We start from the raw sequence: 25264 nt of genomic DNA on the forward strand, positions 1-25264 counted from the left end.
GCTCCCACCATACTGCCATAATATAACTTCCAAACCCCATACCGAGCGAAATCGATACCTTTTGAACAATATGGATCCTAATGCCAACTGCGGATGCACTTCCTGCTCTTGCAACAACTGGTGAGATCTGATCATTCTCGAGGCCATCCCCCCTGATTCTCTCCAATGTCAAGGCTAACTAGAATTCAGCCAAGGATGCTCTTGCTGTAGCTGCGTAAGTGCTGTTCCATGTTCGGGCGTTCCCGTTGGCGTAGGGGAGGTCAGCCTTCAGGGGTCGAGAAGCCTAGGAGTTGGGGTCGAGTGGTCAAGAGGTTGGCATATTCCAACACTGAACAATATAGGGCAAAGGCAAATAAACAGACGGTCAAGGGGTGTTGGGGCAATCGTTGGGAGATATGTTGTGGTGGAAGACGGGAATATTGGACTGGAATGGGGTGAGAAAGACGTGAAAGGAATGTATGAGTTGTTGTCGGTCTGTAGGACCGCTTCGTTCATTCGTGAGTATATTTTTGGTATCCATGATTCTCGAGCTGTGATTTCAATGTTTCCTGTAAAACGTGTACAGTATTAATATTATGTCTGATGCGCTGCCTGTAATCGTACTCATTTCTCACGAGTCTTAAAAGTAAACAAGGTAGCCCATGGCCCAGAGCTCAACTATGAGCTCTTGAATTCTTACACTCCACAGTCTTCCCCGACCCCGGCGACCGCTGCTACTGCTTCGCGCAGTCTTCGGCGGCAATATAAGCAAACGTCAAACCCGGCCCCAGCGTCGATCCCGCACCAGCGTACGTCCTCCCCATGACACTAGCCGATGAGTTGCCCACGGCGTACAGACCCTTGATCACCTCGTACTGCCCCTCGCCCGATTCCCTCACGGCACGGGCATGCTCATCCGTCAATATGCCGCCCTTGGTCCCCAGGTCACCAGGCCAGACCTTGACGGCGTAAAACGGACCCTTCTCGATCTTCCCCAGGTTCCGGTTCTTCCCGTACGCCGGATCTCCCAGGAACGCGTCGTAGGGGCTCTCCCCCCTCCGGAAGTCCTCATCCACGCCCTTGTCGACAAACCCGTTGAACCGCTCCACAGTCGCCTTGAGCCCCTCGGCTGGGATTCCCAGCTTGGACGCCAGTTCAGGCAGCGTGTCGGCCTTGGTGACGAAGCCGGAGTCGATGTCCTGCTGCGGGATCTCCTTGCCGGGCATGTAGCGGCCGGCGAAGACGTAGCGGTCGCGGTGGTTCGAGTCGAGGACAAGGTAGGACGGGATGGCTGGGTTCTCCCTGTGGCGGTTCCAGATGGCGGTGCCCAGGGCGTTGTAGTTCTGCGACTCGTTCACGTACCGCCGGCCCTCCTGGTCGACGATGACGGAGTGCGGGAGCCCGCGGTCGTACAGGCACCACATGCCCTGCTTGGTGGTCGGGTCCCACATCGAGGCGCCCCACCACGCCGAGTCCATCAGGGCCGTGGCCGCGCCGACCGGTTTCGCCGTGGCGGCCGTGATGGCGTCGCCCTGGTCGGTGGGGCAGGCGGAGGTCCAGTCGGCGGTGATGGGCGGTGCTTGGTACGCTTTCCGCATGGCGTCGTTCCGCGCGAACCCGCCCGCGGCGAGGATCACCCCCTTGGACGCCTCGACCGTGATCTGCTGCTGCTGCTGCTGGCCTTGCCTCTCGATGATGGCGCCCGTCACCCGTCCTTGCTCGTCCGTGGTGAGCTCCTTCAGCGCGGTTTCGGTCCAGATGGGCGTCCCCTGCTGCACGTTGAGGTAGATCAACTGGCCGATCATCGACACGCCCAGGCAGACGGGGTCGCTGCCCAGGAACCGGTTCGGGTACAGGCGGACCCCCCAGACCTTGAAGGCGGTCATCATGCCGTCCCAGGAGCACTTGGCGCGGACGATCTTGGACAGTTCGTACGTGTAGAGGGGCAGCGGGGCGCGGACGGGGTTAATGTTGAGCTTGTCCTTCCACGATCCGAGGAGGTTGGCGTCCCACATGGCCGCCTCAATCGTGCGCCCTCCCACCTGGCTGCCGGGCTGATGCGGGAAGTAGTCCGGGTACCCCGGGGTGACGGCCCATTTGTAACCGGCTTCCTCGAGCCACCTGACCATCTGGGGTCCTTTCTCGAGGAAGGCCAGCTTTCTCTCGCGCGAGGAGACAGGGCCGGCGTCTCCAACAATGGTCTCGAGGTAGGTCAACGCCTTTTCGGTGCTGTCCCGGGGATCGGCGTGGAGGTGGGTGTTGGGGATCCAAAGACCCGAGCCGGAGTAGCAGGTCGTGCCTCCGATCTTGGGGCTCTTCTCGATCACAAGGGGGTTGAGCCTGAGGGATTTGGCCCGTAGTGCGGCGGTGAGGCCCGCGCCACCGGAGCCGATGATGAGAACGTCGGTCTTGATGACACCGCCGTTGCTGCTGGGCAATGCCGGCTCTGGGGTTTCCTTGAGCTTTGCATTGTTCCGTGATACTCTGGATATCAGGCTGGCGCCAGCCGCCGCGGAGACCACCCCCAGGGTGATCCGGAGGCTTTTTCTTCGAAATGACGACATGGCTTCAGGTTATTGGCAAGAGAAAGGAACCTGGAGGAGCCATGAAAGCTCACATGAGATATGAACTTCAAAAGCATAAAGTCCTGATGATGATGTGGATCTAGACTCTAGTCATTGCAGCTTTGCCGCCCCGCAAAAGGTGTCGCGGGTATCGATATCCAAGGGTTAGCCGACATATTCGGAAGCATCACCTGCAACTTAATCTCTCTAATTGCTACGGAGCCCAAGGTAGAACTTTCCAGGTTTATCTCAACTTGTCCTTCGCCTTGTGCGGAAGTGGAAAGGTCTCCGGTGACGGGTTGTGCCGGTGTTAGTGGTCTCTCGGGGGCTGCTGTGCTCATGGATATCGTGAGGATGTGTCCCGGCGAGCAATATCCTCTCCACTGGGATGCCGCCTCTCTTATATCCGGGCAACTTCTTTCACCTAGCTACTCCACATCTTCCCCAGTTCCCCAGTTATCCCATTTCCAGATTCTTCACTGCAATATTTGTTGCTGCTTACACTCTATGACATGACAACCGGCCCGTGCCGACATTAGGGGTCATCAACTCCGGTCTCCGCGTAATTATGCGTAATTATTTCTCTATCTCTATTTTCTTCTAAGCTACAGACTTCCTCAGCACGTCCATAAACGTCCAAACGTCCTCAAAAGTACAGTACATAGGCACAGGGGCAACGCGGATCACGCCCGGTTTCCTCCTGTCACAGACAATTCCGGCTTCCTCCAACGCCCCACCAACCTGGTCCAACAAACCGTCTCTCAAAAGGACGCTGAGCTGGGTGCCTCGCTGCAATGGATCGCGCGGGGTGATGATCCTGAACACCGGCGCCTTGCCGTCGTCGGCCGGCTGGTCAGCGAATATGCCGTCGAGAAGGTGCTCCGCATAGGCCGTCAACACCAGCGCCTTGGACCGCAGGGCCGCCATGTCGGTCTTGTCGAACACGGATAGCGCGCCGGACAGGGCCGCCAGGTCGATGGCCGAGGGGTTGGACAGCTGGAAGCCCCCCGCGCCGGGGGTGGGCAGGAACTTGTTGTCCATGTTGAACCGCACCGACTTGTCGCCGCCGTACCAGCCTGTCAACCTGTGGCGGAATACAGGCCGGCCACATGCATCTTCCGCGCCGACCTCGACCTCGACCCGGCCGTGCCGCTCGTGCACGAAGGCGCCGGCGATGGCCCCCGGCCCGGCGTTTTGGTACTTGTACGTGCACCATGCGGCGAAGTCGACGTCCCAGTCGTGCAGCCGCAGTTCGACGTTGCCGGCCGCGTGGGCTAGGTCCCAGCCCACGACGACGCCTCGGTCTCGCGCGTACTTGGTGATGCGCTCCATGTCGAACAACTGGCCGGTGTAATACTGGATGCCTGGGAGAAGGAGGAGGGCCGTTTCTTCGGCGTGCTCGTCGATGGTCCACAAGATGGTATCGGTGGAGATGTAGAAGTCTTCGTCTGGCTGGATGGTCACCATTGACTTGGTCGGATCTAGCCCATGCCATTGAACCTGCGACTCGATTGCGTACTGATCAAATGGTAGGGAGTTAGAACCTGACGGGTGCACATTTGCCGGTGCAGATTGCAGTGCTGCCACTGCGTGGGGGCCAGGGGGAGGATGCGAGTTCTTTACTCACCCAGTCGCTGGGAAAAGGCCGCCATTCGAGGATGATCTTGTGCCTCTTCTCGGTGGGCCGGTAGAAGCTCGCCATGAGGAGATGCAGGTTCGCGGTGAGGGTGTTCATGATGACGACCTCGGAGGGTAGAGCGCCCACGATGGCGGCGCTTCGCCTGGCGCAGTCCTCGGCCATGTCCTGCCAGGGCACGAGGGGCGATCCGAGGGACTGGAAATGGCCGTTCACTCCGATGGATGCCCAGGTCTCGAGCTGGGCGTTGACGTAGCGCCGCACGGCCTTGGGCTGTACGCCGAGGGAGTTGCCGCAGAAGTAGATGCACGGCTTGTCGTCATCGTCGGCATGGCCGTTTGTGCCGTTTGTGCCATTTCCGCAACCATTTGTGTTGCTCTCAGCTTGAGCAGTTTGGTCGAGGCTGGCTACACGGGTGCCGTCTAAAGGACTTCTGTCAGCATCAACTTTCACTTGTAAGTTGTGACCGTATGGCAGTCCCGGAATTTCATAGAGTAGCATGGACCATAGGAGCATGAAGTCAGGGACCTACCTGGCAAGGTGCCGTTGAGATGTCTTTTCCTCAGAGAGCCCCTGGTGGGCAAAGTGTACTCCTCACGTAGGTGCTTAAGAGGGTCTTGTTCATCGAGTTTCCGTGCATATTCCAGAGAGTTGGCATGTGCTGGGAACTTGGCGCGGGCCCCGGATCGGAGCTGGCTGACAAAGTTGCTCGTCTCCATGGTGTGTAGTCACTGTGTGTGTGTGTGTGTGTGTGTGTGTGTGTGTGTGTGTGAAGACTGAAGTGCGAAATGTGAGGTGCAAAGTGTGGGCTATTAAATACTGGGCCGACCATACGAGTGTGGTGTGTTTTGTAAATAGAAGTGAGAACCGCCGATAGTCCTCGTGAAGCTGTTCGTGAATGTCCAGTAACTCCAATCTGTCATCAACACATAAATTTTAACCTCTCCCTCCTGGGAGGGGGGCTGTCCAGTGCCTTTGTACCCCGTCGTAAGCTCCGCTGCCGGAACGGGTAACGGGTAACGGGTTCGGCCACCGTCGGGCCATTATCCGAATTCCGACATCCGATTCCGAGCTTCCGCTCCGCGCCAAGCTTCCGATGATTTCCGGGTAACGCCGGCTTGCAGAGTCAAGTAAGGGGCGTAGAAACAAGCTTCCCACTTTCGAGGTGAAAGAACCTAGCATGACGGAACTCGGATATCTGAGATACGTAAGAGTTGAGTCTTTGTCTTCCTTCGAGGTCATTACTTCAAATAACATCGAGATAAATCCCAAGTTTGAATCTCTTTCCATGTTTCTGTGGCTTTTAACGGTCTAAAGTTTGACTTAATATTCTATTCTTCTTGGTCTGTCTCCAGTCTCTATTTTACAGTCACACTCGTCAAGTGGTTCCTCAACATCGTCATGTCTCCTCACGCTATACCCCCCACTAGAGATCATATCTCTCAGGAGAAAGCTTTTCTAGACAAGTTCGCCGTCACGAAGAATGGCTTTTTGCCAGCCGAAGCCCCCCTCCGGTTTCTACCCGATCCATATTATGCACCATGGGAAAAGATAGTTCACCACCTCCCCGAGTTGCTAAGTTCCGGCACGTTCCATGAGAAGGTGGACGGATTGCCCGTACTGGAAATAGATAGGCTTGCCAACGAGGCGGAATGGAGACGGGCCTATGTGATTCTCACTTTTTTAACCCACGCCTTTGTATGGGGAGGAGACAGAGCAAGGGAGGTATGTTCACCGTCTAGTCTAATCTACGTGCTCTCTTGTTCCTTGATCCGCTGGGCGATATTCTGGGTTCTCAGGCTTACATGCCCCTAGCGGCTGCCCCCTGCCATCTCGATTCCTCTCCTGCGCGTGTCCAGCCGCCTGGAATTACCTCCCGTGGCGACCTACGCGGCCCTGAACCTATGGAACTTTTCCAGCTCGAACCCCAACATGGACTTCACGGACCTCGGACGCCTCGAATCTCTCCACACGTTCACCGGCACTCGGGACGAGGCCTGGTTCTACCTTGTATCGGTGGCCATGGAAGCCGAAGGCGCCCATATCGTGTCATCCATGCTCGAAGCCCTCGAGGCCATCAAGTCCCGAGATTACGACACCATCATCGCGTCGCTCGAGGTATTGACGGGAAGCATTCGCAAGATCGGTGCCCTACTAGAGCGGATGTACGAGGGCTGCGACCCCATGGTGTTCTTCTACCAAATCCGGCCGTTCCTCGCAGGGAGCAAGAACATGGCGGCAGCTGGTTTGCCCAAGGGCGTGTTCTACGACGAAGGCGACGGACGGGGTTCTTGGCGACAACTCCGCGGCGGGAGCAACGGGCAGAGTTCCCTGATCCAGTTTCTCGATATTGTCCTCGGGGTCGAGCATGCGTCACATGGAAACGCCAACAACGCCAACAACGCCAACGACGCCGACGCGCCGGGGAACAACAGCACGAAGGTCACGGCCGGTCCAGGTCTGCAGAAGCCGACCGAGCCGACTTTTCATCAACAAGTGAGAGAATACATGCCCGGACCGCATCGCCGGTTCCTCGAACATGTCACCAGACTGGGGAGCATCCGGGAGCTTTCCATGCTACCGCACAAGACGCCGGAACAAGACAGACTCCGGGAGACCTACCAGGGAGCCATCCACGCCTTGACCGAGTTCAGGAATAAACACCTGCAAATCGTTACGCGGTATATCGTTCTGCCGTCTAAACGGGCCGCCTGCAATGGTGGGAAGAAGATGGAAGGGAAGGTAGACCTGGCCAGCGCGTCAGAATCATGCAGAGACTCGCAGCAGCTGACAGGGACGGGCGGGACGTCTCTGATGCCTTTTCTGAAGCAGACACGGGACGAGACATCACAGGCGGCGGAGTGGGATAGGGGGAGGTGCATATAGATAAGAGAAGAAAGAGTCAAGACAGGGCAAATAGAGAATAGAACATAAGCGATAGACCATGGTCCATGGGCCATATCATGCACGATATCTGTATCATATCACATCATTCAATGATTCAAGAAACTGCGAAATAATTTTGCTGATCCGCAGATATCTGCAGTGCGCCGAGTCATAGAACCGACGGTGATAGAAAGTGACGGACAAAATGTTATCTCTGTCGGATGCGGACCTGAAGTTGAAGGAGACACAGAGATGAACGAGATAGGGGCACTTTGGGGGGCAAGATAGGGGTTCGGGGAGCTCGGTCGGGACATGGATATAACGGAATCGGATCAGTTGTTACTCCGATGTAGTAATACATGTACACCCCGTCGTGTCATTGCCGCTAAGAACATCCAATGACGTAATGTGGAGCCTTCAGACAATACGTAATCAATCACTCATTTCCCATATTCCGAACTTCCGACTGTCCGACTTTCCGATTCCGATTCCGATTCCGATCCCGGTTCCTCGTCCCGCTTCCTCTCTTTCTATCCGCATCCGAATTGGACGTCACACGGCGCAATACATCATCATCATAACGACTCTCCGTCTTCTCCGGATGAAAAGGTCGTCTAGGTCGATGAACGAAGATGAAGCCGAACCACCGGTGCGGGCACGCGTTTCCAACGCCTGCGACACCTGCAAGGCGAGGAAAGGTGAGAGATCGAATATCCGAATATGAATAATGAACCCCTGACTGAGCTGGAGCCTGCATGTCACATGTGGACTCTGGAGCACCGCGAAATATTGGAAATATTGACGGTTCCAAGTGAAATGCGACGGCAACGTCCCCTGCGCTTACTGTGCCCGTCGCCAACGGGGCTCTTCTTGTCACTATTCCCCCCAGACCCGACGACGGACTACCGTCCCCCGAGCTACCGCCACGCCTGAATCTTCCGTGAGGACCAGGACACCTGATCGCCTCAGCCGTCGGGACCTTGATCTCTCCCCGGCGACGACGACTTTTCATCCCGGCCCAAGTGAACGTGAACCTCACCATCGTGTAGCTACGCCAGCGTCTTCTCAAGCTACTACCCACGTTCATACTCATGCGCGGGAGTCGCTGGGCGACGAGGAGACGGATGTGCCCCGGGAAGCCCGTCTGCTTCGGGACGGTCAGGGGAAGTTGAGTATGTAGCCAGTATCCCCTCAGAGGGCTGACAGCTTTCCCACGCCCCCCCTTTTTTTTTTCTTTTTCTGTTTTCTTTTTCTTTTTCTTTTCTTTGTCGACTGATGTATCATCTAGTTTTCATCGGCGACTGTGCCCCGTTGTCGTTCTTCCAAAGTGTACGGCAGCTTATTACCAGCAGGGTCGATCCCAACGCCTTTGCTCACCAGACCGGCCGCTTCTCCGGTCCAGACACCTCGTTGTCGAGACCACCCGCTGAGCCCTACACTTCTCCGCCTGCTCTCCACCATAACACCATCGCCTCTGCTGTGGCAAGCTATTCTGCTGTGGTTTGTTGGAAAACTCCGGGCCCGAACCTCCCAAACTCCAGTGCCCCTGAAAGTCGAGTTCTGAGAATAGCTCACGTGCATCATTGCTAACTTGAACTTCATGTTGGCAAAGACAAGCGGCATCGTCGACCTCTTCCCCCACCCTCGTCTCGTGGACGACATCTCCATCTGGTCCAGTCAGGCGCAGGCAGCCCGTCTCAGCGACATCTCATCGGCCGTCAATTACCTGGTCCTCTCCATTGGCTATCAGCCCACTCAAGAATCGCTTGCCTTTGCCTACTTCGACTACGCCAGGGGGAATGCCCTCGCCAACCTCAGCGGCAACCTCACCATTCCGACTATTCAGGCTTTTATTCTCATCACGCTCTACATGCTGGGGTCATGTCAGACCAACGGCGCCTTTGTCTTTTTCGGTATGAGCCGAACTCCCAAGTCTTTCACTTACCAGACACTGACTAATAATAATTCAATTTGCCTTGTCGTTTTAAAGGCATCGCTGTCAGAGCGGCTTACTCCATAGGCATACATCGGACAGAGATCAATGCCCGGTTCGGCTCGGAAACGCAACACCAACGGTACGTTCCATGTCATTGTCCCAGCATAGCAACTCAGCCTCCCACCTGACATGACACTTCTAGTGATCGTCTGTGGAAGAGCCTCCGAGTCTTGGACCTTTTCCTGAGCACCTCCATGGGCCGCCCCCCCGCCACCTCAGACGTCGACTGCACCGTTCCCTACGGAGCAGCCGACGAGAACGGGGTCGAGCATTTCGACACCCTCAACGCCTCGGTCCAGATCTTCCTCATCACCGAGGAGATCGTCGTCGAGGTATATTCGCGGAAGAAGATCTCGTACCAGCTCACCGAGGGCATCTCTCGTCGCCTACGTGAATGGGCCGTTCAGTGGCTGCCAAGACTGCGGAACGTCGTCGCCGTTGCACCCGCCGATGATAACCCTGGGAGCACGACGGGGGCTTGCCAGGTTATGTGCTCTTACTTTTATGGTCCGTAATTCGCTTCCCCTTCCCCCTTCCCCCTTTTCTTTTCATTTTCGTTTTTTTCTCTTAATAATCCCTTCTGCAGCCGTCATTCTGGTGTCGAGGCCCTTTCTGATGTTTGAGATGCACAAACGCCTGTCTGGGGACCTACCTCGACATGGACATCCCGCCAGCCATAATGACGGTGCACACTCCAGCGTCCGGTCGAAACTGGCCGATGCCTGCATTGATTCTGCGAGCTTCATGGTTGAGCATGTGGCCGATTTGATCGACAGAGGACATCTCCAGGGCCATATGCCTTTGATAGTGTGAGTATCTACAATACGACCCAAGCTTCCCCTTCCCTTTAGTTTTCTTTCTTCTTCTTCTTCCCCCTCCCCTAACCCTAGCAAGATCTTGGCTCTTTGCCGCTTCCCTAGTCCTAGGCATCGGCCTCCTCGGATCCTTCGGCCGAATATTAGAAAAATACACGCGCAAGTGCATCCAATCTCTCGAACACTTTTCCAAAAACGACACCAACGCCGCGCAGTACGCCCTCATCGCCAAGTCCCTCCTCGCCTCGGCCCTCGGCTTCCTGGAGAAGAGGGAACTCGACGAGAGGCAGCGGAGAACCGAGAGCTCCTCCCAGCTCTTCGGCCTCGTTCCCCGTGATGGCCAGGAATGCGGGCCCAGGCCCGTGTCGCAGTCCCCGTCGCAGTCCCAGTCACAATCGCAGCAGCAGTGGTCGAGGCATGATTCGCCCGCGGACCGACGCGCTTCGGTAGTTGGCAGGGCCGCTGCCGCCTCCTCTGGGACGGGGTACCTGGGCTTGGATACGCCTCCGTTTGGGGACATGATTACGGGGTTTCTGGGGCTGCCGAATTCGCTACCCCGAACCCCCAGTCTGTCTTCGTTTTCGATGGAGGGGAGGATGGATGGCGGAGGTGATGCTTCGTTTAATGACTTTAATCTGTTCCAATTGTTGGACGGGGGAGGTCACATTGATCTGGGTCCTTACATGTGATGGACTAGGGAGTGAAGATGGTTACTCTGCAAAAAGGGGTTCGTGAGGTAAAAGCGGCTGGGGGAAAAAAAAAAGGGGGTGGGGGACTGCTCAAAACGTTGAGGAATGTGCTTAGATATCCCATTCCTAAGCCATAGGGGCCAAGTCAGGAGCACACATGCACAGAACAGAGAACAGAATCACTGGCAACAGTTGAGGACATAAGTTGAGAGACGTGGGAATCCAGTAATAGGAAGGGATAAAGTGTTTGCTCGCTACCACGACGCCTAGCAACCTGACCTCTAAGACTGTATAAGATGAGACCGAGAACTGATTCAATTCCTCCTCCTGCCTCTCCCCAAACGTCAAGGTGACAGCAATCACGGACCCAAGGGCCGGGACTTCATCACAGCATATGACGATCCGTTTGCTTTGCTTCTCGTCATCTTTTCTTCCCCTTTGCTCCCGTCATCTCCGGGACCCGCATCCTCTTCATCAGACGTGTTGTCATCGTTGTTGGCGTCGTCGTCCTTCGGGTGGCTGGGCAGATCAAAGGAGATGGAGGTGCGAGGCCGGCGCTCCGTCGACATCTCCCTGCCGCTCACCGAGCGGTAACGCAGGTGGCGCGTGGTCCGGGCACGGCGTTTGCCTTTGGGGTCGTCTTCCTCGTCTTCGTCGTCGTCGTCGTCGTCGTGTTCGTCGTCGGACTCCCCGTCAGGACCTATACGTTCGGTCGTCATCATGGACGAGGCGTCTATTGAACGTGCCCGGGAATGGCTATGCGGCGAAAGACCATCATCGTCGTCGTCGTCGTCGTCGTCATCGTCGTCGTTATTATTGTTGTTGTTATCATCGCCGTCGCGGTTGGCAGTGGTGGTCCCCGACCCATCCGGAGAAGACGTATACGAAATATGCCGCTGCGTCTTTCGAGCCCGGGCCTTGCTGCCGGTGGTAGCGCTCGGGGAAGAGGCATGGCGCGACGACGACTCGCCCCCCTCGTCGACGACGAGATGAACGGCGCGGCGGCCGCGGCCGCGGCGCTTGAAATTGGCATTCAGCGCCGAGTCGACGGCGGTCTTGCCAGTGCAGGCGGCGACAATGTCGCGCTTGAGGCGCATGTGGCCCTCGACCTCGAGGTCCTCGGCGTGGTTGACGCAGACCTCGTCGACCCAGAGGACGGTGAAGGGGCGCTTGCGGGCGCGGTCGCGGATGGCGAGCAGGGCGTCGTACAGGCCGACGTGGACGCTGGCGCGCAGGCCGTTGAGGTGCATGGGGCGGAGGTCGTCGCCGGGTTCGTACTTGAGCATCTGGAAGGGCACCTCGTGCAGGTCGGCGTGGAAGAGGAGCGTCTCGAGGGGCTCGTCGGCGGACACGGCGGAGAAGACGAGGAGGAGGCGGATGAACTTGGGCCAGCGGATGTGGCCGTACCGGAAGGGAGGGGCGGCGGCGAGGGAGGCCGACGGGTTCGGGTCGAAGGCGTCCCCGATGGTGATGGCGAAGTCGCCGCCCAGGCGGAGGATGCAGTACTTCTCGAGGGTCGGGGGGAGGGAGGGGGTCGCCAACAGCGAGTCGGGAGGCTGCTGCGACGCGATCTTACCCGTCGTTGTGGCGTCCCCGTCCCCGTCCCCGTCCCCTTCGGCACCAGAGACCTTGATGATGGGGGTAGACGAAGCGCCGCCGTCGGGAGAGCTGGCACCGGAGCCATCCTTGTCTTTTCCATTCTCCTTGTGGTGGTGCTTCGATCGCAAGGCGGCGACTTTGTGTAACGTGTGGGAGATGCCGAGGCGCTTTTTCAGGAGGTTTAGCCCGTGGCCGTGGCCTTGAACTTGGGTGGCAGTAGATTGCGACATTGTCGATGTTGATAGGTTGATCTTTGACCTGACCTGACCTGACCTGACCTGACCTGACCGTTTGGGCTAAGACCTCTGTAGACTGCTAGGGGAGTGGCAATAGAAGCGGACAGTAGCCATTGAACGAGATGGGGAGCAGATGGAATGGAAGGGAGGTTGTAGAATGGGATGAATGACGTCGATCCAGGATGCTGGAGAAGCTTAGAGTGCCAGTTGGGGGGGTGCCAAGCACTCAGTGCTATTTGTAGGGGGCTGGAGAGCCTTGTCTTGTGATAGCAGTGCAGGGCCAAGAAAGACCAGAGGAAGAGGCAAAGAGGAGAAATGAGTCCGGAGCAAAAGAAGGGTACGCTGGCTGAACCAGAAGCCCAGGACCCAGACGAGCGGACTACTAATAAGCGGTCAGAGACCGTTTTGGACCCAAGAAGAAAGCCTGGGCAGAAGAAAGGGGGGTCCGAGGAGTGAAGCAAAGGGACGATAAATAACGAGGGGGAGAGAGAGAGAAAGAGAGGGTGATGGAATGCCCCCCTCCCTTCTTCCGTACCTATACTGGGCTATCAGAAAAAGGGCTTGATTACCCTCTCGCACGTAATCTGGTGACTAAAGGCTGCATGTGGATTCGACACTCAACTGGTCGGGGCAGGGGGAGTGGTGGGGGATCCATGGGGTGCACTACCTTGGCGTCCAAGAAAACATAAGAGCGTTCATCATCTTGACGATGGCGGTCTGACCACGTTATTCAAGGAATAAGGGGGCCGAAGTGGGCTTCGGAGGCTTGGCTACTTGGCTTTTCGCCTTGGCTGTTCCATACGGCCCAGAAAGGAAAGGAACAAGGGCAATCGAATTGATTAATAATCCCAAGGAAGAGTCAGTCCAGTCGTTATACGAAGAAGCTTTTCCAACCTTTAATCTACACGTAGGAGACGAGATGCAGATGAAGTCGAATTAAGGCCAAGAGTCAACATGAACGTTAGATGTATTTTCCGCGGGATAGCCGCCTCACCCAATGACTGATTGACTGACTGGTCAAGGTTCATGTTCCATTTAATCTTCAATGTTTTTATTGATCGCAGGTTCGAGAAGCTCGGAAAAGTTCGACTGCGCTGCCGCTGCCGTCCGTTCCGACCCGATCGACCGCTTTTGGACGGACTGCCCTCGGCTGACACCCCTGGCCAACCACGTGCATTATTAGCAGAAAAGTACACTAGCTAAACAACCAGTTGTTTGGGAATCATGTGACCCGGGTCTGGCCTCTTATCGCTTTACATTATGCGCTGTAGCGCTGGAGCTGGCAGACGGGAGAAGACGTGTCTGACTCGGTGTTAGTCCTCGTTGACACAGTTTGCAGCAAGGCGAATATTTCAAGTCTTAATTCTATTCGACAAAGCCAGGCCACGCATTTACGTAAATTTCGGATTCAATTACCTACTTTCTCTCTCTCTCTCTCTCTCTCTCTCTCTCTCTCTCTCTTTATACCCATACCTCGTATAGATATAGGTTACAGGTACATATATGCTTGGGGACTGGAGGTTTGACTCGAGGTCAAACCGGCATATTGCGTCTTTTAAGCCGGACAATTATAGACGACGTGATCTTATCTTCCAATGTTTACTACTTCGGACAGCAAGAGCCATAGAAGAAATGAAATGAAAATAAAACAAAATTCCCCAGGAAAACGAATCGGTAATTACATGCACACATCATCGACGTTGGGACATCCTGGAAGCGTCGTGAAAAAACATGAACGCATCAGATGGGATCACGATTCACGGATGGGTCAATTCAGGCGTCGAGGCGAGGCAAGGACTTTGTCTTTTCCATACCCTACCACTGGTTTCTTTTTGTTCTTACTCCTGGAGCAAAATTGCGGCGGCCATCTGCCATCAAATCGCAGTTGAGACCTACATGTACTCAGTTCCCACGGCTCATTCTATGTTGATTTCATCATTGATGTCTCCTGCCAGCTTCAACACGAATTCCTGCTTTACAGTCTCACTCTCAGAGTCCAGTCTAGATTCCGGCGAGAATCAAGATGAGTGAAGCCGCGCCATCACAAGTTGAGACGAAGAGGGCATGCGGGTCCGGGGCCCGGGGCCCCAATACCAGTTGAGGAAATTACAGGCAGAGGGGAGAATCGTGAATGAGGCGACTCACGATGACCGGCCCCTCTAGTCACCCGACAACAGGGCGTTTCGACTAGGCCATCAAACGAATGTCTGGATATGGATAATCTCAGCTGGCTCAGTGCTGTGAAATTGTCATGTCAGGTGTCTCTTAGTATGCAGCTTCGATGTTCCGTGTCTCGCTTCTCTCGGATCGTGAAGATTTGATAGCTATCATGGTCTCACTTATTCCTTACTTGCCTTGCCTATTTTGAATCTCATACATCTTCTTCTGAAGAAGAACTAATGGCTGGGCAGTTCGACGTAACTAATAAGTTACAACTTGAACTTATAACAGTACAGATAGTTAATGCTCGAGATAGTTAACGCTCGAATCCTCCCTCTACTCTCCTCTATCCCTTGAAGCCTCCTTCTAGCTAACCGGCGAACTCCTTATACTAGAACGCCGTATACTATACTGGCTCCTAGTAGCCCGATCTAGCCACGGAGACTTCGCTAAGTACCACAACTAATTTAACCACAAAGACGTATATACGACTTGCTTATATAGTAAAAATAAAACCCTAGCTTACCCCCTATTCTATAGGAAAGTCCGTGGACGGATAATTCTATAGATAGGCTACTACTAATACGTGGCGTAATAACTCGGATTAGAATAGCCCTCCTTTATCTAACTAGTAATAACGACGAATTTCTATAATCGGATATATACCCGGTTCCCCCTTTATATCAAGGGAACCACGTAAAAAGATATCTCCCCTCCTGTAGATATCTGCGATAGCGACCTTATTACCTGAAATTAAGGCTAGTAGGTATTTAACGCCTCGCGGCCCCGTATACCACACTCTCTCTTATACTCCCTAATCACCCTACCTCTTATTCTATATACCGCACGACCACCTTATAGAGTATATATTTTCTGGTTTTATATCTTCTTAGTCTATTCTTAGTCTATATTTCGCTCTATTATACTATAGGCACACTATATCTAGCGTATAGAAATAATAGGTAGTAGTATTAGGCGTCCTTTACTCTTTCCAGAGATATCCAGATATTAAAGAATACTACTACTACTACTCCCTCCACTCTCCGAGATATCTGGTGGAATACTTAGTCTTCTTTAGTTTAGAAATTACTATCTCAGTCTTATAAAGCGTGACCGTAGACTAGAACTGACAGGCAAATGCCGTCGTCAACCTTTTGGTCAGTCTCAGTCTCAATGAACTATGGAGCGGCTCTTCCTCGGCGGGACCGCACGCAACCACATTCCTGGGACTTGGAAGTCTTCCATCTATGCCGACGTAAGAACCCAACCACTTAGACCTGTGAAGATAGAGTCTTCTACCACGCTCTGCGCTATGAATCTTCCTAATATTATCTGTGCTGTCACTCCTGCTGGTTAAGAGTCAATCTCACTTACAAAGTCTAATATCCAGCATATTACCTTGCCCCTTGACTTCATGTTTGCACTGCTTCATGCATATTGAGCGAGGCTGACGGCGTAAAACGACTCTGGTGTGCCGTGAAGCTCAGTTCTCTCCCCTCTGAATTCACGTTACCTCATCCTCAACCTCATCTTTGCTAAGAATGTGGATTTGACTCTCACATGCATATTATTGCGCTCCTTAGAGCATCGTGACACCCAAAACAACTCGTCAAGTCTCACGAGTAGAGCTAACGAACCATCTTAGCATGGGCTGGCCATGTTCCGTCTTTCCCTCACATGCAACCATTGTGATCAAACTCGACGTAGAACGGACTTGCCACCCCAAGGGGCCCAGCCACCTCGAAACCCGCGATCCTAACCTAACAAGTGGATATCCGTGAATTCCAAAGCCGATGCGGCAGACAGCCACACAATTCGGACCAGCTTTATAGCACGGTGTCTCAGGACGGCCCATTGGCCGCCTTTTGACCTCGCCGTCATGTGTGAGAGAAGTCGGACTGCAGGGAGACGAGGAAGGTCCATTCTCGTCATTCCACGCTGGGTCTCTGGCCAGTGATAATTCATGTTACGAAAGAAACACGAGGCTGGAGTACGCGACGAGGACCCAATACCCCTGGATGTTCCTCCTCGCTGATCACATCATACATCTCACGATGCAAAACAACGATATATATGAGAACACCCGTTCCCCCTTTTTTTGTTGTCCCTCATGCGTAGTGTCGACTATCCCAAGGAACGCGGGCTTACAAGTTGAGGGATTCACGCCGCCATGATGACAGAACATCTAGACGAACGAGTAGAGCTCGCAAAGGAGATGCTCAAGCTCTACAAGCTACCTCCTTCAGACGTCAAACACAGCGAGAAGTTTCAAACATGGGCGAGAACATCGCGTGTCGAAAGAGCTTGTCTTTTGTCCTCCATCCCTTCACTTCCTGAACCCTCTACTCGTCCCCTTCATCTGCTATCTCTGCTCCTCGACCTTCCTGGTCCTTGGCCTCTCCTCCCCCTGATCCAATGTTATAACCGTTTGTCACGAAACCTACCACAAGAGAAGCACAGCCCAGCATTCGAACGGCTCGTCAGGGGTACCGAGGAGGCTGTCAAGCGCTCTTACACATCACTGGGCCAGTTGATCATATGCAGTGAAGATGACATGGACCGTCCTGCCTTGCGCTCCACACGACCAAACGACTTCATCTCACACCGTAACTTGAGTAACCTCGTCACCTCATTCGTCTTGCCCCTTGAACTTCAACCTGCCGCCGCGCCTAAGCCAATCGTCGCCATCGCTTTGCCAAACAGCCCCCTGAAGGCAGCTCTTACTATTGCTGTAGCCACCTACTACAAGGCTGTCCCCATCGACCCAACAGCACGGCCGGACGAGTTCCAAGCCGACATCATCCAAGTCGGCGCACATTACGTCTTGACCAGCGCCGAAGAGTTCGAGAGACTTCAGTTGGCAGACTACTACAAGACTCAGCAGGATACCGCCTCTCTTCTTCTCGTGGAGGCAGATGGTGCATCTGACTCCATAGTCTTGCGAGGCACAGATGGCCATACTTTCTCTCTAACAACCGGCTGGCAGCCTACTCCGAACCAAGCAGACGATGTCGCTATCATACATTTAAAAGGGGGCATCTGGGGAGCCAGAGAGTTAACACCATTCTCACTCCATACTCTCATCTCCCAAGCTGTTGAAGCTGTTCACGACTGGCAACTTACCCCTGACGATACCTGCCTTGGCATGACTGGTATTCACAGCCTGTACGTTTGTTCGCTCAACTCTTTCCCCCCCGTCTCCCTTCCCCTTACGCGTAATATGATCATGAATCGTCACTAAGTCTATCATCCCAGTGGAGGCTTGGTATGGAATGCTCTTGCCCCTGTCGTGTCCGGCGGATCGTCGATCTGCTGCCCATCTTTCGATGCAAACCTATTCTGGGATATGATCGAGGAGATCCAAATCCAACCCACCTGGTATCAAGCCTCGCCTTCTGCACATCACGTCATCCTTGAGAAAGGGCTGTTTCGCACCAAGTCTCTGCCGAGAAAGAAAATCCGACTGGCCTGCGTTACAGAGGGAGATGTGGCCCCCTCCTTGGAACGTCGACTACGGGCCACATTCCAATGCGTGGTGCTGCCGGGCCACGACGCCGAAAGGTGAGACCCAACTCAGTTGAGATCAAGATGTATCCCACCGCACCGGCTATCGTTCCTGACACTTCCACATATCAGACCCATTCCATCCCCTCCGACATCCCTGTTCGGAGATAAATGTGATGACCTGAAGCTTGACGGCCCTACTCCTTGCCAAGTCGACACTCCCGTCTTGTCAAAGCCGACTATCACCACTATGCCAGAATCAGATCACTCGCCGTACAACAAAGATGGCTTCATCAACGCGAGCCATCTCGATTATCTGGGCGATGAAGGGTACCTCTACGTTATGGGACGGGGCAAGGGCTTCATCAACCGAGGCAGTCAGCTCATCTCGCCATTCGAGATCGAGAAGGCCATCATGTCGGCCGCCACGTCGACAACCTCGCTCATCAGTGGCCGGGTGGCCGACGCGCTGGCCTTCTCCGTCGCCCACGACGTGCTGAACGAAGTCCCAGCCGTGATCCTTGTCCCTTCTTCTTCCCCTGATCGTCCGCGGGTAGATATCAAAACCTTGCACGGGGCTTTGCGTCACTGCCTCGCGCAGTCCAAGTGGCCAGCCTTGATCGTCTACACGAATGACCTCCCCAGGAGAAACGGCAAAGTCCTTCGCATCAAGCTGGAAGAACGCCTGGCGCTTCCCGTTTTGACGGATAAGACCCCTTACTTGGCTCGACACTGGGAAGCGACTTGTCCTCCCGCCGATGCTGGCCTGTCTACGAGCATTCCGGCTTCGCAGTGTGGCATCGACAAGACCGCAATCATCTCGACCATGAGGTCTGTCGTTCCGGGTGGCTTTCAAGCTTGTATCAGAGCGAACCAGCAAGACGGTTACGTAGAGGCTTTTGTCGCTCCCAAGACGTTCGGCACCCCACCCCTTACCCCTGACTGGGTCAAGCATATCCGACGGCTCATGTTCCAGTCGATACACAACTACATGGTGCCGAATAACGTGCATCTTCTATCCGAGCCATTCCCGGAAGACCCCCTTGGCACGGTAGACGAAGATCGTCTCCAGGAGATGATGGACAGACTGCATGACGCGCAAAAGAGCAGCCTGACCCTCTCCACGGAGGAACGGATCATCAACGCGTTTGCCCAGGTTCTGTCATGGGACCCGGGAAAGATCGACGCCGGAACAGATTTCTTTTCTCTCGGAGGCGACTCCGTCAAGGCAAACGAGCTACTGACTGCCCTGCGAGCCGACTTCAACATCCACCTGCCGGCCGGACTCGTTTTCAACCACGGCACGGTCAAAGCCATCTCGACGTACATCGACGCCACTCTTCCCTCCTCTCCCGACGGTTCCAGAAGCGACCCCTTGCCGCAAGGAGGCTGCACCGAGACCCGGAGTTCCACCAACAAGCTCCTCATGGCAGCCCAGCTCCTCCCGCTGGTGGTGTTCTATCCCATGCGCCGCGCCTTCCAGTGGACCGTCTTCCTGAGCTTCCTCAGCTACACGCGCTTCTGGCCCACGAACAACATAGTCTACGGCCGTTTCTTCAACCTCGTCCTGGCCATCACGCTGGCCTACATCGTCGTCCAGATCATCACCCCCTTCCTAGGCATCGCGGCCAAGTGGCTCATCATCGGCCGCTACCGACCCGGGCTCTACCCGATGTGGGGATCCTACCACACCCGCTGGTGGATGGTCCAGAAGATCACCACGCTCTGCGGCTCGGGCTTTTTCAACGCCACCGACCGGCTGAAAACGCTCTACTGCCGTCTCATGGGGGCGAAGGTCGGGAGGAACGTCAGGCTGGTCGGAGCTTCGCTGGGCGAGTGGGATCTCCTGGATATCGGGGACGGGGTGACACTGGGTACGGGGTCGGTGTGCCGGCCATTTGCTGCCGAGGCGAACACGTCCATGTACCTCGCAACCATCGTCGTCGGGGAGAACGTCGCGGTGGGGATCGGGTCGGTCATTGCGCCCGGCAGCGTCATCCCGCCCAACGTCTGCATAGGGCCGAATTCATCTAGTTGGGAACTTCGAGACGCAGATGAGTCGAACCGCGACCTCTTGCCATCTAGAGCGCCCGGTCAGCATTGGGCTCTCTGGTTCTTCCTCACCCTTCCGATTCTCGCCATCGGGTGGCTTTTCGCCCTGATTCCTTGGTTCTGCGGCTTGGCCGGTCTTATCATCGAGAAACCGCTTTACAGCAAAGTCCCTTTACGGGATATCCTCGTCTGGTTCCCCACAAGCCCAACTGTGGGATTCCATTATCTGGCCCTCGTTCTGCGATCCCTCTTCAGCCCTGTCTTCCTATTGGTTTTCACGGCCTGTGCCAAGAAAGTGCTGGACTTGTTGCTAGGTGAGCTACGGCCGGGACCATCTCAGGGGCGTCGCAATATCGACACATGGAGGATGGCTCTCATGAAAACTTTACTTCCCGAGTCCCGCCTTCGAGAGGCAACCGAGCTGTTTGGGCAACATCACGAGGTCACCTCGATCGCCCTGCGGATGCTAGGGGCTCGGATCGGACAAAGAGTGTATTGGCCGAGTATGGGCCCATCCATCGGCGACTACCACCTCCTCGATATTGGCAACGACGTTGTTCTCGGGCCCCAAATACGGTTCATAACATCCGATGGCTCCGGCTCGGAGAGGATCTGCATCCGGGATGGCGCCATGGTCGATGACCGGGTCTGCCTCCTACCTGGAGTCGAAATTGGGGAGAAGACAATGATGGGCACGGCAACACTCGCTCGAAGGGGCGGTGTATACCCTGAAGGGACGTATATTGGTTCGAGAGGAGGCGACTGCGTCAGTTGGCTCACGGGTTGGCAAACCGCGAAAAAGGGGAAGCCCCTATTTCCTTCACATGGGCAACAAATGTCCAATACCGACACGCTGGTGGCAAAAAAAGTGCTTCAGCATATGAACAGCAGTGATACACTCGTCGATGTCAAGAGACCTTCGAAGCAGTCGACCGTGGACAGCAACTTTGACGATATCGTTCCCGACCAGGGGCACCCCCGACGCGACTCGCCCTTCGACAAAGCGTTCTATGACAAGAAAGCACCCTACTACGTCTTCGGCCAAACGACCATATTCCTCTACTCGGCCTTCATGTCCGTCTTCACGGCATTCTACTGGAACGTCCCCGTCATCTGCTCGATCAAGCTGGTGGGCCGCATCGTCCACGACCACATCCAGGCCACAGAGACCGTCTTCCACGACAACGCGTATTTCGTTCTAGCCCTCTACGTCCTCTCCACCATCAGCATGTGTATCCTGACCACCATGCAGGCCATCCTGACAGTGGCGGTGGTCATCGGGGCGAAGTGGGCGCTCCTCGGCCGGACCGTGCCGGGGAACTACGACTGGGACAAGTCGCCCTACTGCCAGCGCCGCCAACTGTTCCTCATCATTGAAAGGCTAATTCACCGCTGCTACCGCATGAAGGGCATTCCGGGGCTGCTGACGGGTACGCATTGGCTGGTACTGTACTACCGCGCCTTGGGCGCCACCATCGGCGACGACTGCGCCCTGTTCGCCAACGGGAAGCCTAGCTTCATGTTCACCGAGCCGGACCTCATTATGCTGGGGGACAGGGTGGCTATGGACGATGTGAATCTGAGGGCGCACAGAGATATTCGGGGCAAGTTTGACTTGGAGAGGGTCGAGGTGGGTGATCGGTGCGTGCTGAGGACGGGGAGCAGCATGCTGAGCGGTGCCACGATGAAGAGCGATAGCTGTCTCCTTGAGCATACCCTTATCATGGGGGGCGATGTGGTGGAGAAGTCATGGACCATGCAAGGATGGCCTGCGGAGAGATTCAGCGGTAACAGGGTGAGTCTCGTGGACGATCTGAAGCCTGAGGTAGAGGGATCCCGTAGCAACTCGGATGCCACTTTAGTTTCACACTAGACAGAGGACTATGGGGCATGGGGGGAAGAGATACTCAGCACTCGGTTATCTCCTATGGGAACAGGGGTATTACTGCATAGCAGGCTCTAAACGACGTAGCTAAGAACGAATTGCTTGATGAGCATATGCTGGTTGTTAGCTGCTCGTTCACATTATGTCACTTTATCCTGAGCATCTCTTAAAGTCATGGTTCTCTAACTTCACTTCATGTCTTGTTATCCCACCGACCTGAGGAAAAGGCACTGGTAGATTGTGGCTTTGTCCATCTCTGACAATCGAATACCGCGCATGATGGTACATGTATATATTTATAGGTGAAGCCTTGAATAGGGATGGATGTCATGTACTCGGCATCTATGCTCTCAACTCTGAGCTCTCTCTCTCCTACAAGAAAGAAGGACCAATAAGTAAAAGACTGAGCCTCGGTTCTCCGAGCTCAAGTCTTCACGGCCTCAGTTCCTCAAATCCAAGACTCAAACAAGTTAAGACCTCACATGCAACTACAACTCACAACTCACAATGTCCAACTGACAACTGACAACTGACAACTGACAACTAACAACGGTCAACTCTCGCACCCCGTTCGTCATAAGAGCCATTGCATTGCATTGGAATGTGCAACTTACAAGTTACGGAACGTCCACGCCGTACACGTCAAGTCTTCACTTAGTTGCCACCCGGAGGTCCCAGCATCTCAACCTGGGCGCTGCCCCGGCTCTCGATCCAGCCCTCCACGGAAAGGAGCATCTGTTCGTGACGGTTGAGTCCCATGTCCTGAGACGCCCACGCGCTGAATATCTCCCCAGTATTGATGATCCCACTCGAGCGCTTCGTCTGGCGAACGGCCCAGTAAAGGCGGAACACGCCCTGGGGGTAGCCAAAACCAGTCCGGACCTCTAGGTAAAGTCGGTAGACGCCACTGGAGGTCGTGACTTCGCCCTTGTCCTGCCGTGGTAGCATGGCAACCCAGTTTTCGAACACGGGGCTGTAGTTGTCTGCGATCCAGTATTCGACAAGGGGGTTCAGCGCGAAGCCATGGACGCCAAAAAGCTATCGCATCAAACGAAGAGTCAGAGATAGTCAGCCGGAATGGAACGACCAAGAAAAGGCTGGGGGAAGAAACAGAAAAAAACTTACGGCGCCCCCTTCCTCAAGAGTCAAGTTGGCCTCGTACTCGATCGACCTGTAGTGACACGTATTAAAGAGTCAGAGGTGAGTTCAATTTCAACAAGCGAGCTGCCATGTTTTATTCCAACATGAAGACAGTTGAGGACGGGAGTTCCTTTTCTTTTTTCCCCCTTTTTCTTTTCCTCTTACTTGTGATAGTTGTGATTAGCCCCCGACCAACCTTTCCCAAACGTAAAGGTAAGGCCTGGAAAGGTGTCCCATTCCACGCCGAAACCACCGCCTGGGCTCAGGGAATAGTTGGCCGAAACAGGGTTGCCTCCAAGATCCGACCAGAATTCGTAGAAGTACCCGTCGTGTACTCCAACGGGAGGGGGAGGAGAGCTCTGTCGGGCCTCCAGAATGCCATCCGTAGGATTATTCGTCGTCGGGGCCGCGATGACAATGGCGGCGGCGGCCGTGAGAGCTGTGACAAGGCCCGCAAGAGAGATCATGCTGAAATGGTGGTCGTCGAAAGTCGCTGAAGATCTGAAAAACAAAAGATGGAGAGTTGCTGGCTGTATTGGGGCAGGGGCTCTTTTGTTCGAGGTCCAGACTTTCAGTGTCCACAGCCACACTCTTTTATAACATCGCTTATAACTTATACCACGAACTTGACCTGTATGGAACGGGGGACGATGTGCCACCGCCGTGCAGCAATCATGTGCCCTATCCATTTGAAAATCCAGAAACAGACGGGTTGGGCAGGTTAGAAATTTCCTCAGACGGCTGGGCTTTCAAGTTTCCTCCTATCTTTTCGGTGCAACCACTTCCGGCACAACCAACTCCATGTCCCCAAAGGGCCAGGCCGCCAGACGTCGTATTCAACTTGAGCCCAATCACTTTCTGTCGGTTAATATCGAATAAGGATATTCATATTAGGCTCCAGAACTGCAGTCTGCAGCTGCCGAGACCCACAGAGGGGATGTCTGCCTTAAACTTACATGGATTTTTCCATAGTATTCTGCGTTGAGGCTTGAGAGCAGTGAGTTTATTGGGTCTTCGAAATGACGTCTGGTTATACAACGCTGGGAGCGCGCTGGGAATTGACCAATACTTCCCGACCATGTAGCTAGGAAGGCCTCCTGCGGCCAGGTGATTGTTAAATACATTATACAGAGCTCTGTGCATGCCATGGCCGGCCTTCTATGCGGGGCCCCAGATAAGAAAGAGTTAGTTTCGGCATATGAGACGAACTACGAACTGATCGGCGTACCCGATCCCCGCATTGGGAGGATGAACCGGGGAAGCGACTGGGATTTGTAATCTTCGCTTGGGGTTCTGTTCTGTTCCCCGGGGCAAGGGAGGAGGGTCGAGGTGGGAATCCTGGTGGATGTTGACTACATGTACTTATATTGGACATAAGGAGTCAACTCCCAAGGCAACAGCTCAGTTGTAAGTCAGTCTTTCTGGCCCAAACGAAGTTCGCATGGTCAAGCCTGTGTTTGCTTAGGCTTGCCTGGAGTGGGCGGTAGTCAAGTCAGACTTCGAGGACTGAGAGTCTGGAGATCAGAAGCAGACAAGGGCCGTAAGGTTGGTCACACATCTCCATACGATCATATTATATACGTCAGTGGCTTGATGTCTCCTGCTGAGCTCCATGGCACCGATTCTTTTCACGCAAATTGACCCCTGGCCGTCGATATCGGTAGGACAAGTTCGACATATTATCCATTACAGGAATAAAGACATGGACACAGCAGAAGTTCTAATCTGCCACTCAAATAGAATATTTAACCCCACTTGACTCGTGTGTTTTTCTCATAGTTGATCTCAATTGATAAGGACATAGAGTATGAGCTAGATGTCGGCACAGTTGAGGAGTTCAATGAGCCTTGAATTGAGCTTATCCCCGGAGAACCACGACTAGAAGATCGTAAGCAGATTACAAATAGGCAATATTATTCTTAGTTTGAATGTCATGGGTGATATTTATTACGATCAATCTTGTCCTCAACTGACTTACACGACAAATGGTGAGAGTTGAGCACAGGGCAAAATAGGGGTAATGTGTAAATAAGTGGCAGTTGTTGAAGAGTTCAAGTCCCTACATTAGGGAGAGAGCCAGAGTGCTCAAATCATGAGGGGTGAAAATGATAGACACAAAAGCC

General features: G+C 54.4%; 7 protein-coding genes across 7 annotated transcripts; 3 read left to right on the forward strand and 4 right to left on the reverse strand.

The window, feature by feature from the left end:
• Positions 1-589: 589 nt before the first annotated feature.
• Positions 590-2543, reverse strand: SODALDRAFT_392278 (3-ketosteroid dehydrogenase; the record flags this gene model as incomplete). The annotated part of the gene is made up of 2 exons (XM_028615255.1): positions 590-2387; positions 2463-2543. The coding sequence occupies 2 exons, from the start codon at positions 2541-2543 to the stop codon at positions 714-716; spliced, it is 1755 nt and encodes a 584-aa protein (XP_028470677.1). The 3' UTR covers positions 590-713.
• Positions 2544-3099: 556 nt separating this feature from the next.
• SODALDRAFT_347736 (kynureninase) lies at positions 3100-5089 on the reverse strand. Its single transcript, XM_028613317.1, has 3 exons — positions 4712-5089; positions 4171-4601; positions 3100-4061 (listed from the first exon to the last, which is right to left on the reverse strand). The coding sequence occupies exons 1-3, from the start codon at positions 4896-4898 to the stop codon at positions 3144-3146; spliced, it is 1536 nt and encodes a 511-aa protein (XP_028470678.1). The 5' UTR covers positions 4899-5089; the 3' UTR covers positions 3100-3143.
• Positions 5090-5580: 491 nt separating this feature from the next.
• On the forward strand, positions 5581-7065 carry SODALDRAFT_304523 (indoleamine 2,3-dioxygenase; the record flags this gene model as incomplete). The annotated part of the gene is made up of 2 exons (XM_028608982.1): positions 5581-5904; positions 5995-7065. The coding sequence occupies 2 exons, from the start codon at positions 5581-5583 to the stop codon at positions 7063-7065; spliced, it is 1395 nt and encodes a 464-aa protein (XP_028470679.1).
• A 506-nt stretch (positions 7066-7571) lies between these two features.
• On the forward strand, positions 7572-10565 carry SODALDRAFT_304527 (fungal-specific transcription factor domain-containing protein; the record flags this gene model as incomplete). The annotated part of the gene is made up of 9 exons (XM_028608983.1): positions 7572-7763; positions 7878-8237; positions 8354-8565; positions 8678-8978; positions 9056-9140; positions 9204-9568; positions 9648-9870; positions 9956-10282; positions 10334-10565. Exons 1-9 carry the CDS (start codon positions 7667-7669, stop codon positions 10563-10565), a joined length of 2202 nt encoding a protein of 733 aa, XP_028470680.1. The 5' UTR covers positions 7572-7666.
• Positions 10566-10639: 74 nt separating this feature from the next.
• Positions 10640-12858, reverse strand: SODALDRAFT_327032 (hypothetical protein). Its single transcript, XM_028610321.1, has one exon. The coding sequence runs from the start codon at positions 12392-12394 to the stop codon at positions 10925-10927; it is 1470 nt and encodes a 489-aa protein (XP_028470681.1). The 5' UTR covers positions 12395-12858; the 3' UTR covers positions 10640-10924.
• A 587-nt stretch (positions 12859-13445) lies between these two features.
• Positions 13446-22161, forward strand: SODALDRAFT_375125 (hypothetical protein; the record flags this gene model as incomplete). Its single annotated transcript, XM_028614733.1, has 13 exons — positions 13446-13571; positions 13672-13731; positions 14406-14496; positions 14564-14640; positions 14670-14709; positions 15729-15815; positions 16048-16103; positions 16206-16248; positions 16351-16441; positions 16515-16645; positions 16750-17725; positions 17816-18121; positions 18197-22161. 13 exons carry the CDS (start codon positions 13446-13448, stop codon positions 21987-21989), a joined length of 5877 nt encoding a protein of 1958 aa, XP_028470682.1. The 3' UTR covers positions 21990-22161.
• An 88-nt stretch (positions 22162-22249) lies between these two features.
• On the reverse strand, positions 22250-23829 carry SODALDRAFT_347740 (concanavalin A-like lectin/glucanase). Its single transcript, XM_028613319.1, has 4 exons — positions 23307-23829; positions 23127-23172; positions 22616-23039; positions 22250-22544 (listed from the first exon to the last, which is right to left on the reverse strand). The coding sequence occupies exons 1-3, from the start codon at positions 23606-23608 to the stop codon at positions 22656-22658; spliced, it is 732 nt and encodes a 243-aa protein (XP_028470683.1). The 5' UTR covers positions 23609-23829; the 3' UTR covers positions 22250-22544; positions 22616-22655.
• Between the last annotated feature and the right edge of the window lie 1435 nt (positions 23830-25264).

Source organism: Sodiomyces alkalinus, assembly GCF_003711515.1.
Source record: "Sodiomyces alkalinus F11 unplaced genomic scaffold SODALscaffold_1, whole genome shotgun sequence".
Lineage (NCBI taxonomy): Eukaryota > Fungi > Ascomycota > Sordariomycetes > Glomerellales > Plectosphaerellaceae > Sodiomyces > Sodiomyces alkalinus.

What these genes read in the sequence shown, in the direction of transcription:
- SODALDRAFT_347740 (XM_028613319.1), bottom strand. Translation starts at nt 23,608, where the DNA reads ATGATCTCTCTTGCGGGCCTTGTCACAGCTCTCACGGCCGCCGCCGCC. An exon ending in GCTAATCACAACTATCACAA is followed by an intron (nt 23,173 to 23,306) that starts GTAAGAGGAAAA and finishes GTGTCACTACAG; the next exon opens with GTCGATCGAGTACGAGGCCA. An exon ending in CTCTTGAGGAAGGGGGCGCC is followed by an intron (nt 23,040 to 23,126) that starts GTAAGTTTTTTT and finishes TTGATGCGATAG; the next exon opens with CTTTTTGGCGTCCATGGCTT.
- SODALDRAFT_327032 (XM_028610321.1), bottom strand. Translation starts at nt 12,394, where the DNA reads ATGTCGCAATCTACTGCCACCCAAGTTCAAGGCCACGGCCACGGGCTA.
- SODALDRAFT_347736 (XM_028613317.1), bottom strand. Translation starts at nt 4,898, where the DNA reads ATGGAGACGAGCAACTTTGTCAGCCAGCTCCGATCCGGGGCCCGCGCC. An exon ending in TCTCAACGGCACCTTGCCAG is followed by an intron (nt 4,602 to 4,711) that starts GTAGGTCCCTGA and finishes GAAGTCCTTTAG; the next exon opens with ACGGCACCCGTGTAGCCAGC. An exon ending in GGCCTTTTCCCAGCGACTGG is followed by an intron (nt 4,062 to 4,170) that starts GTGAGTAAAGAA and finishes CCATTTGATCAG; the next exon opens with TACGCAATCGAGTCGCAGGT.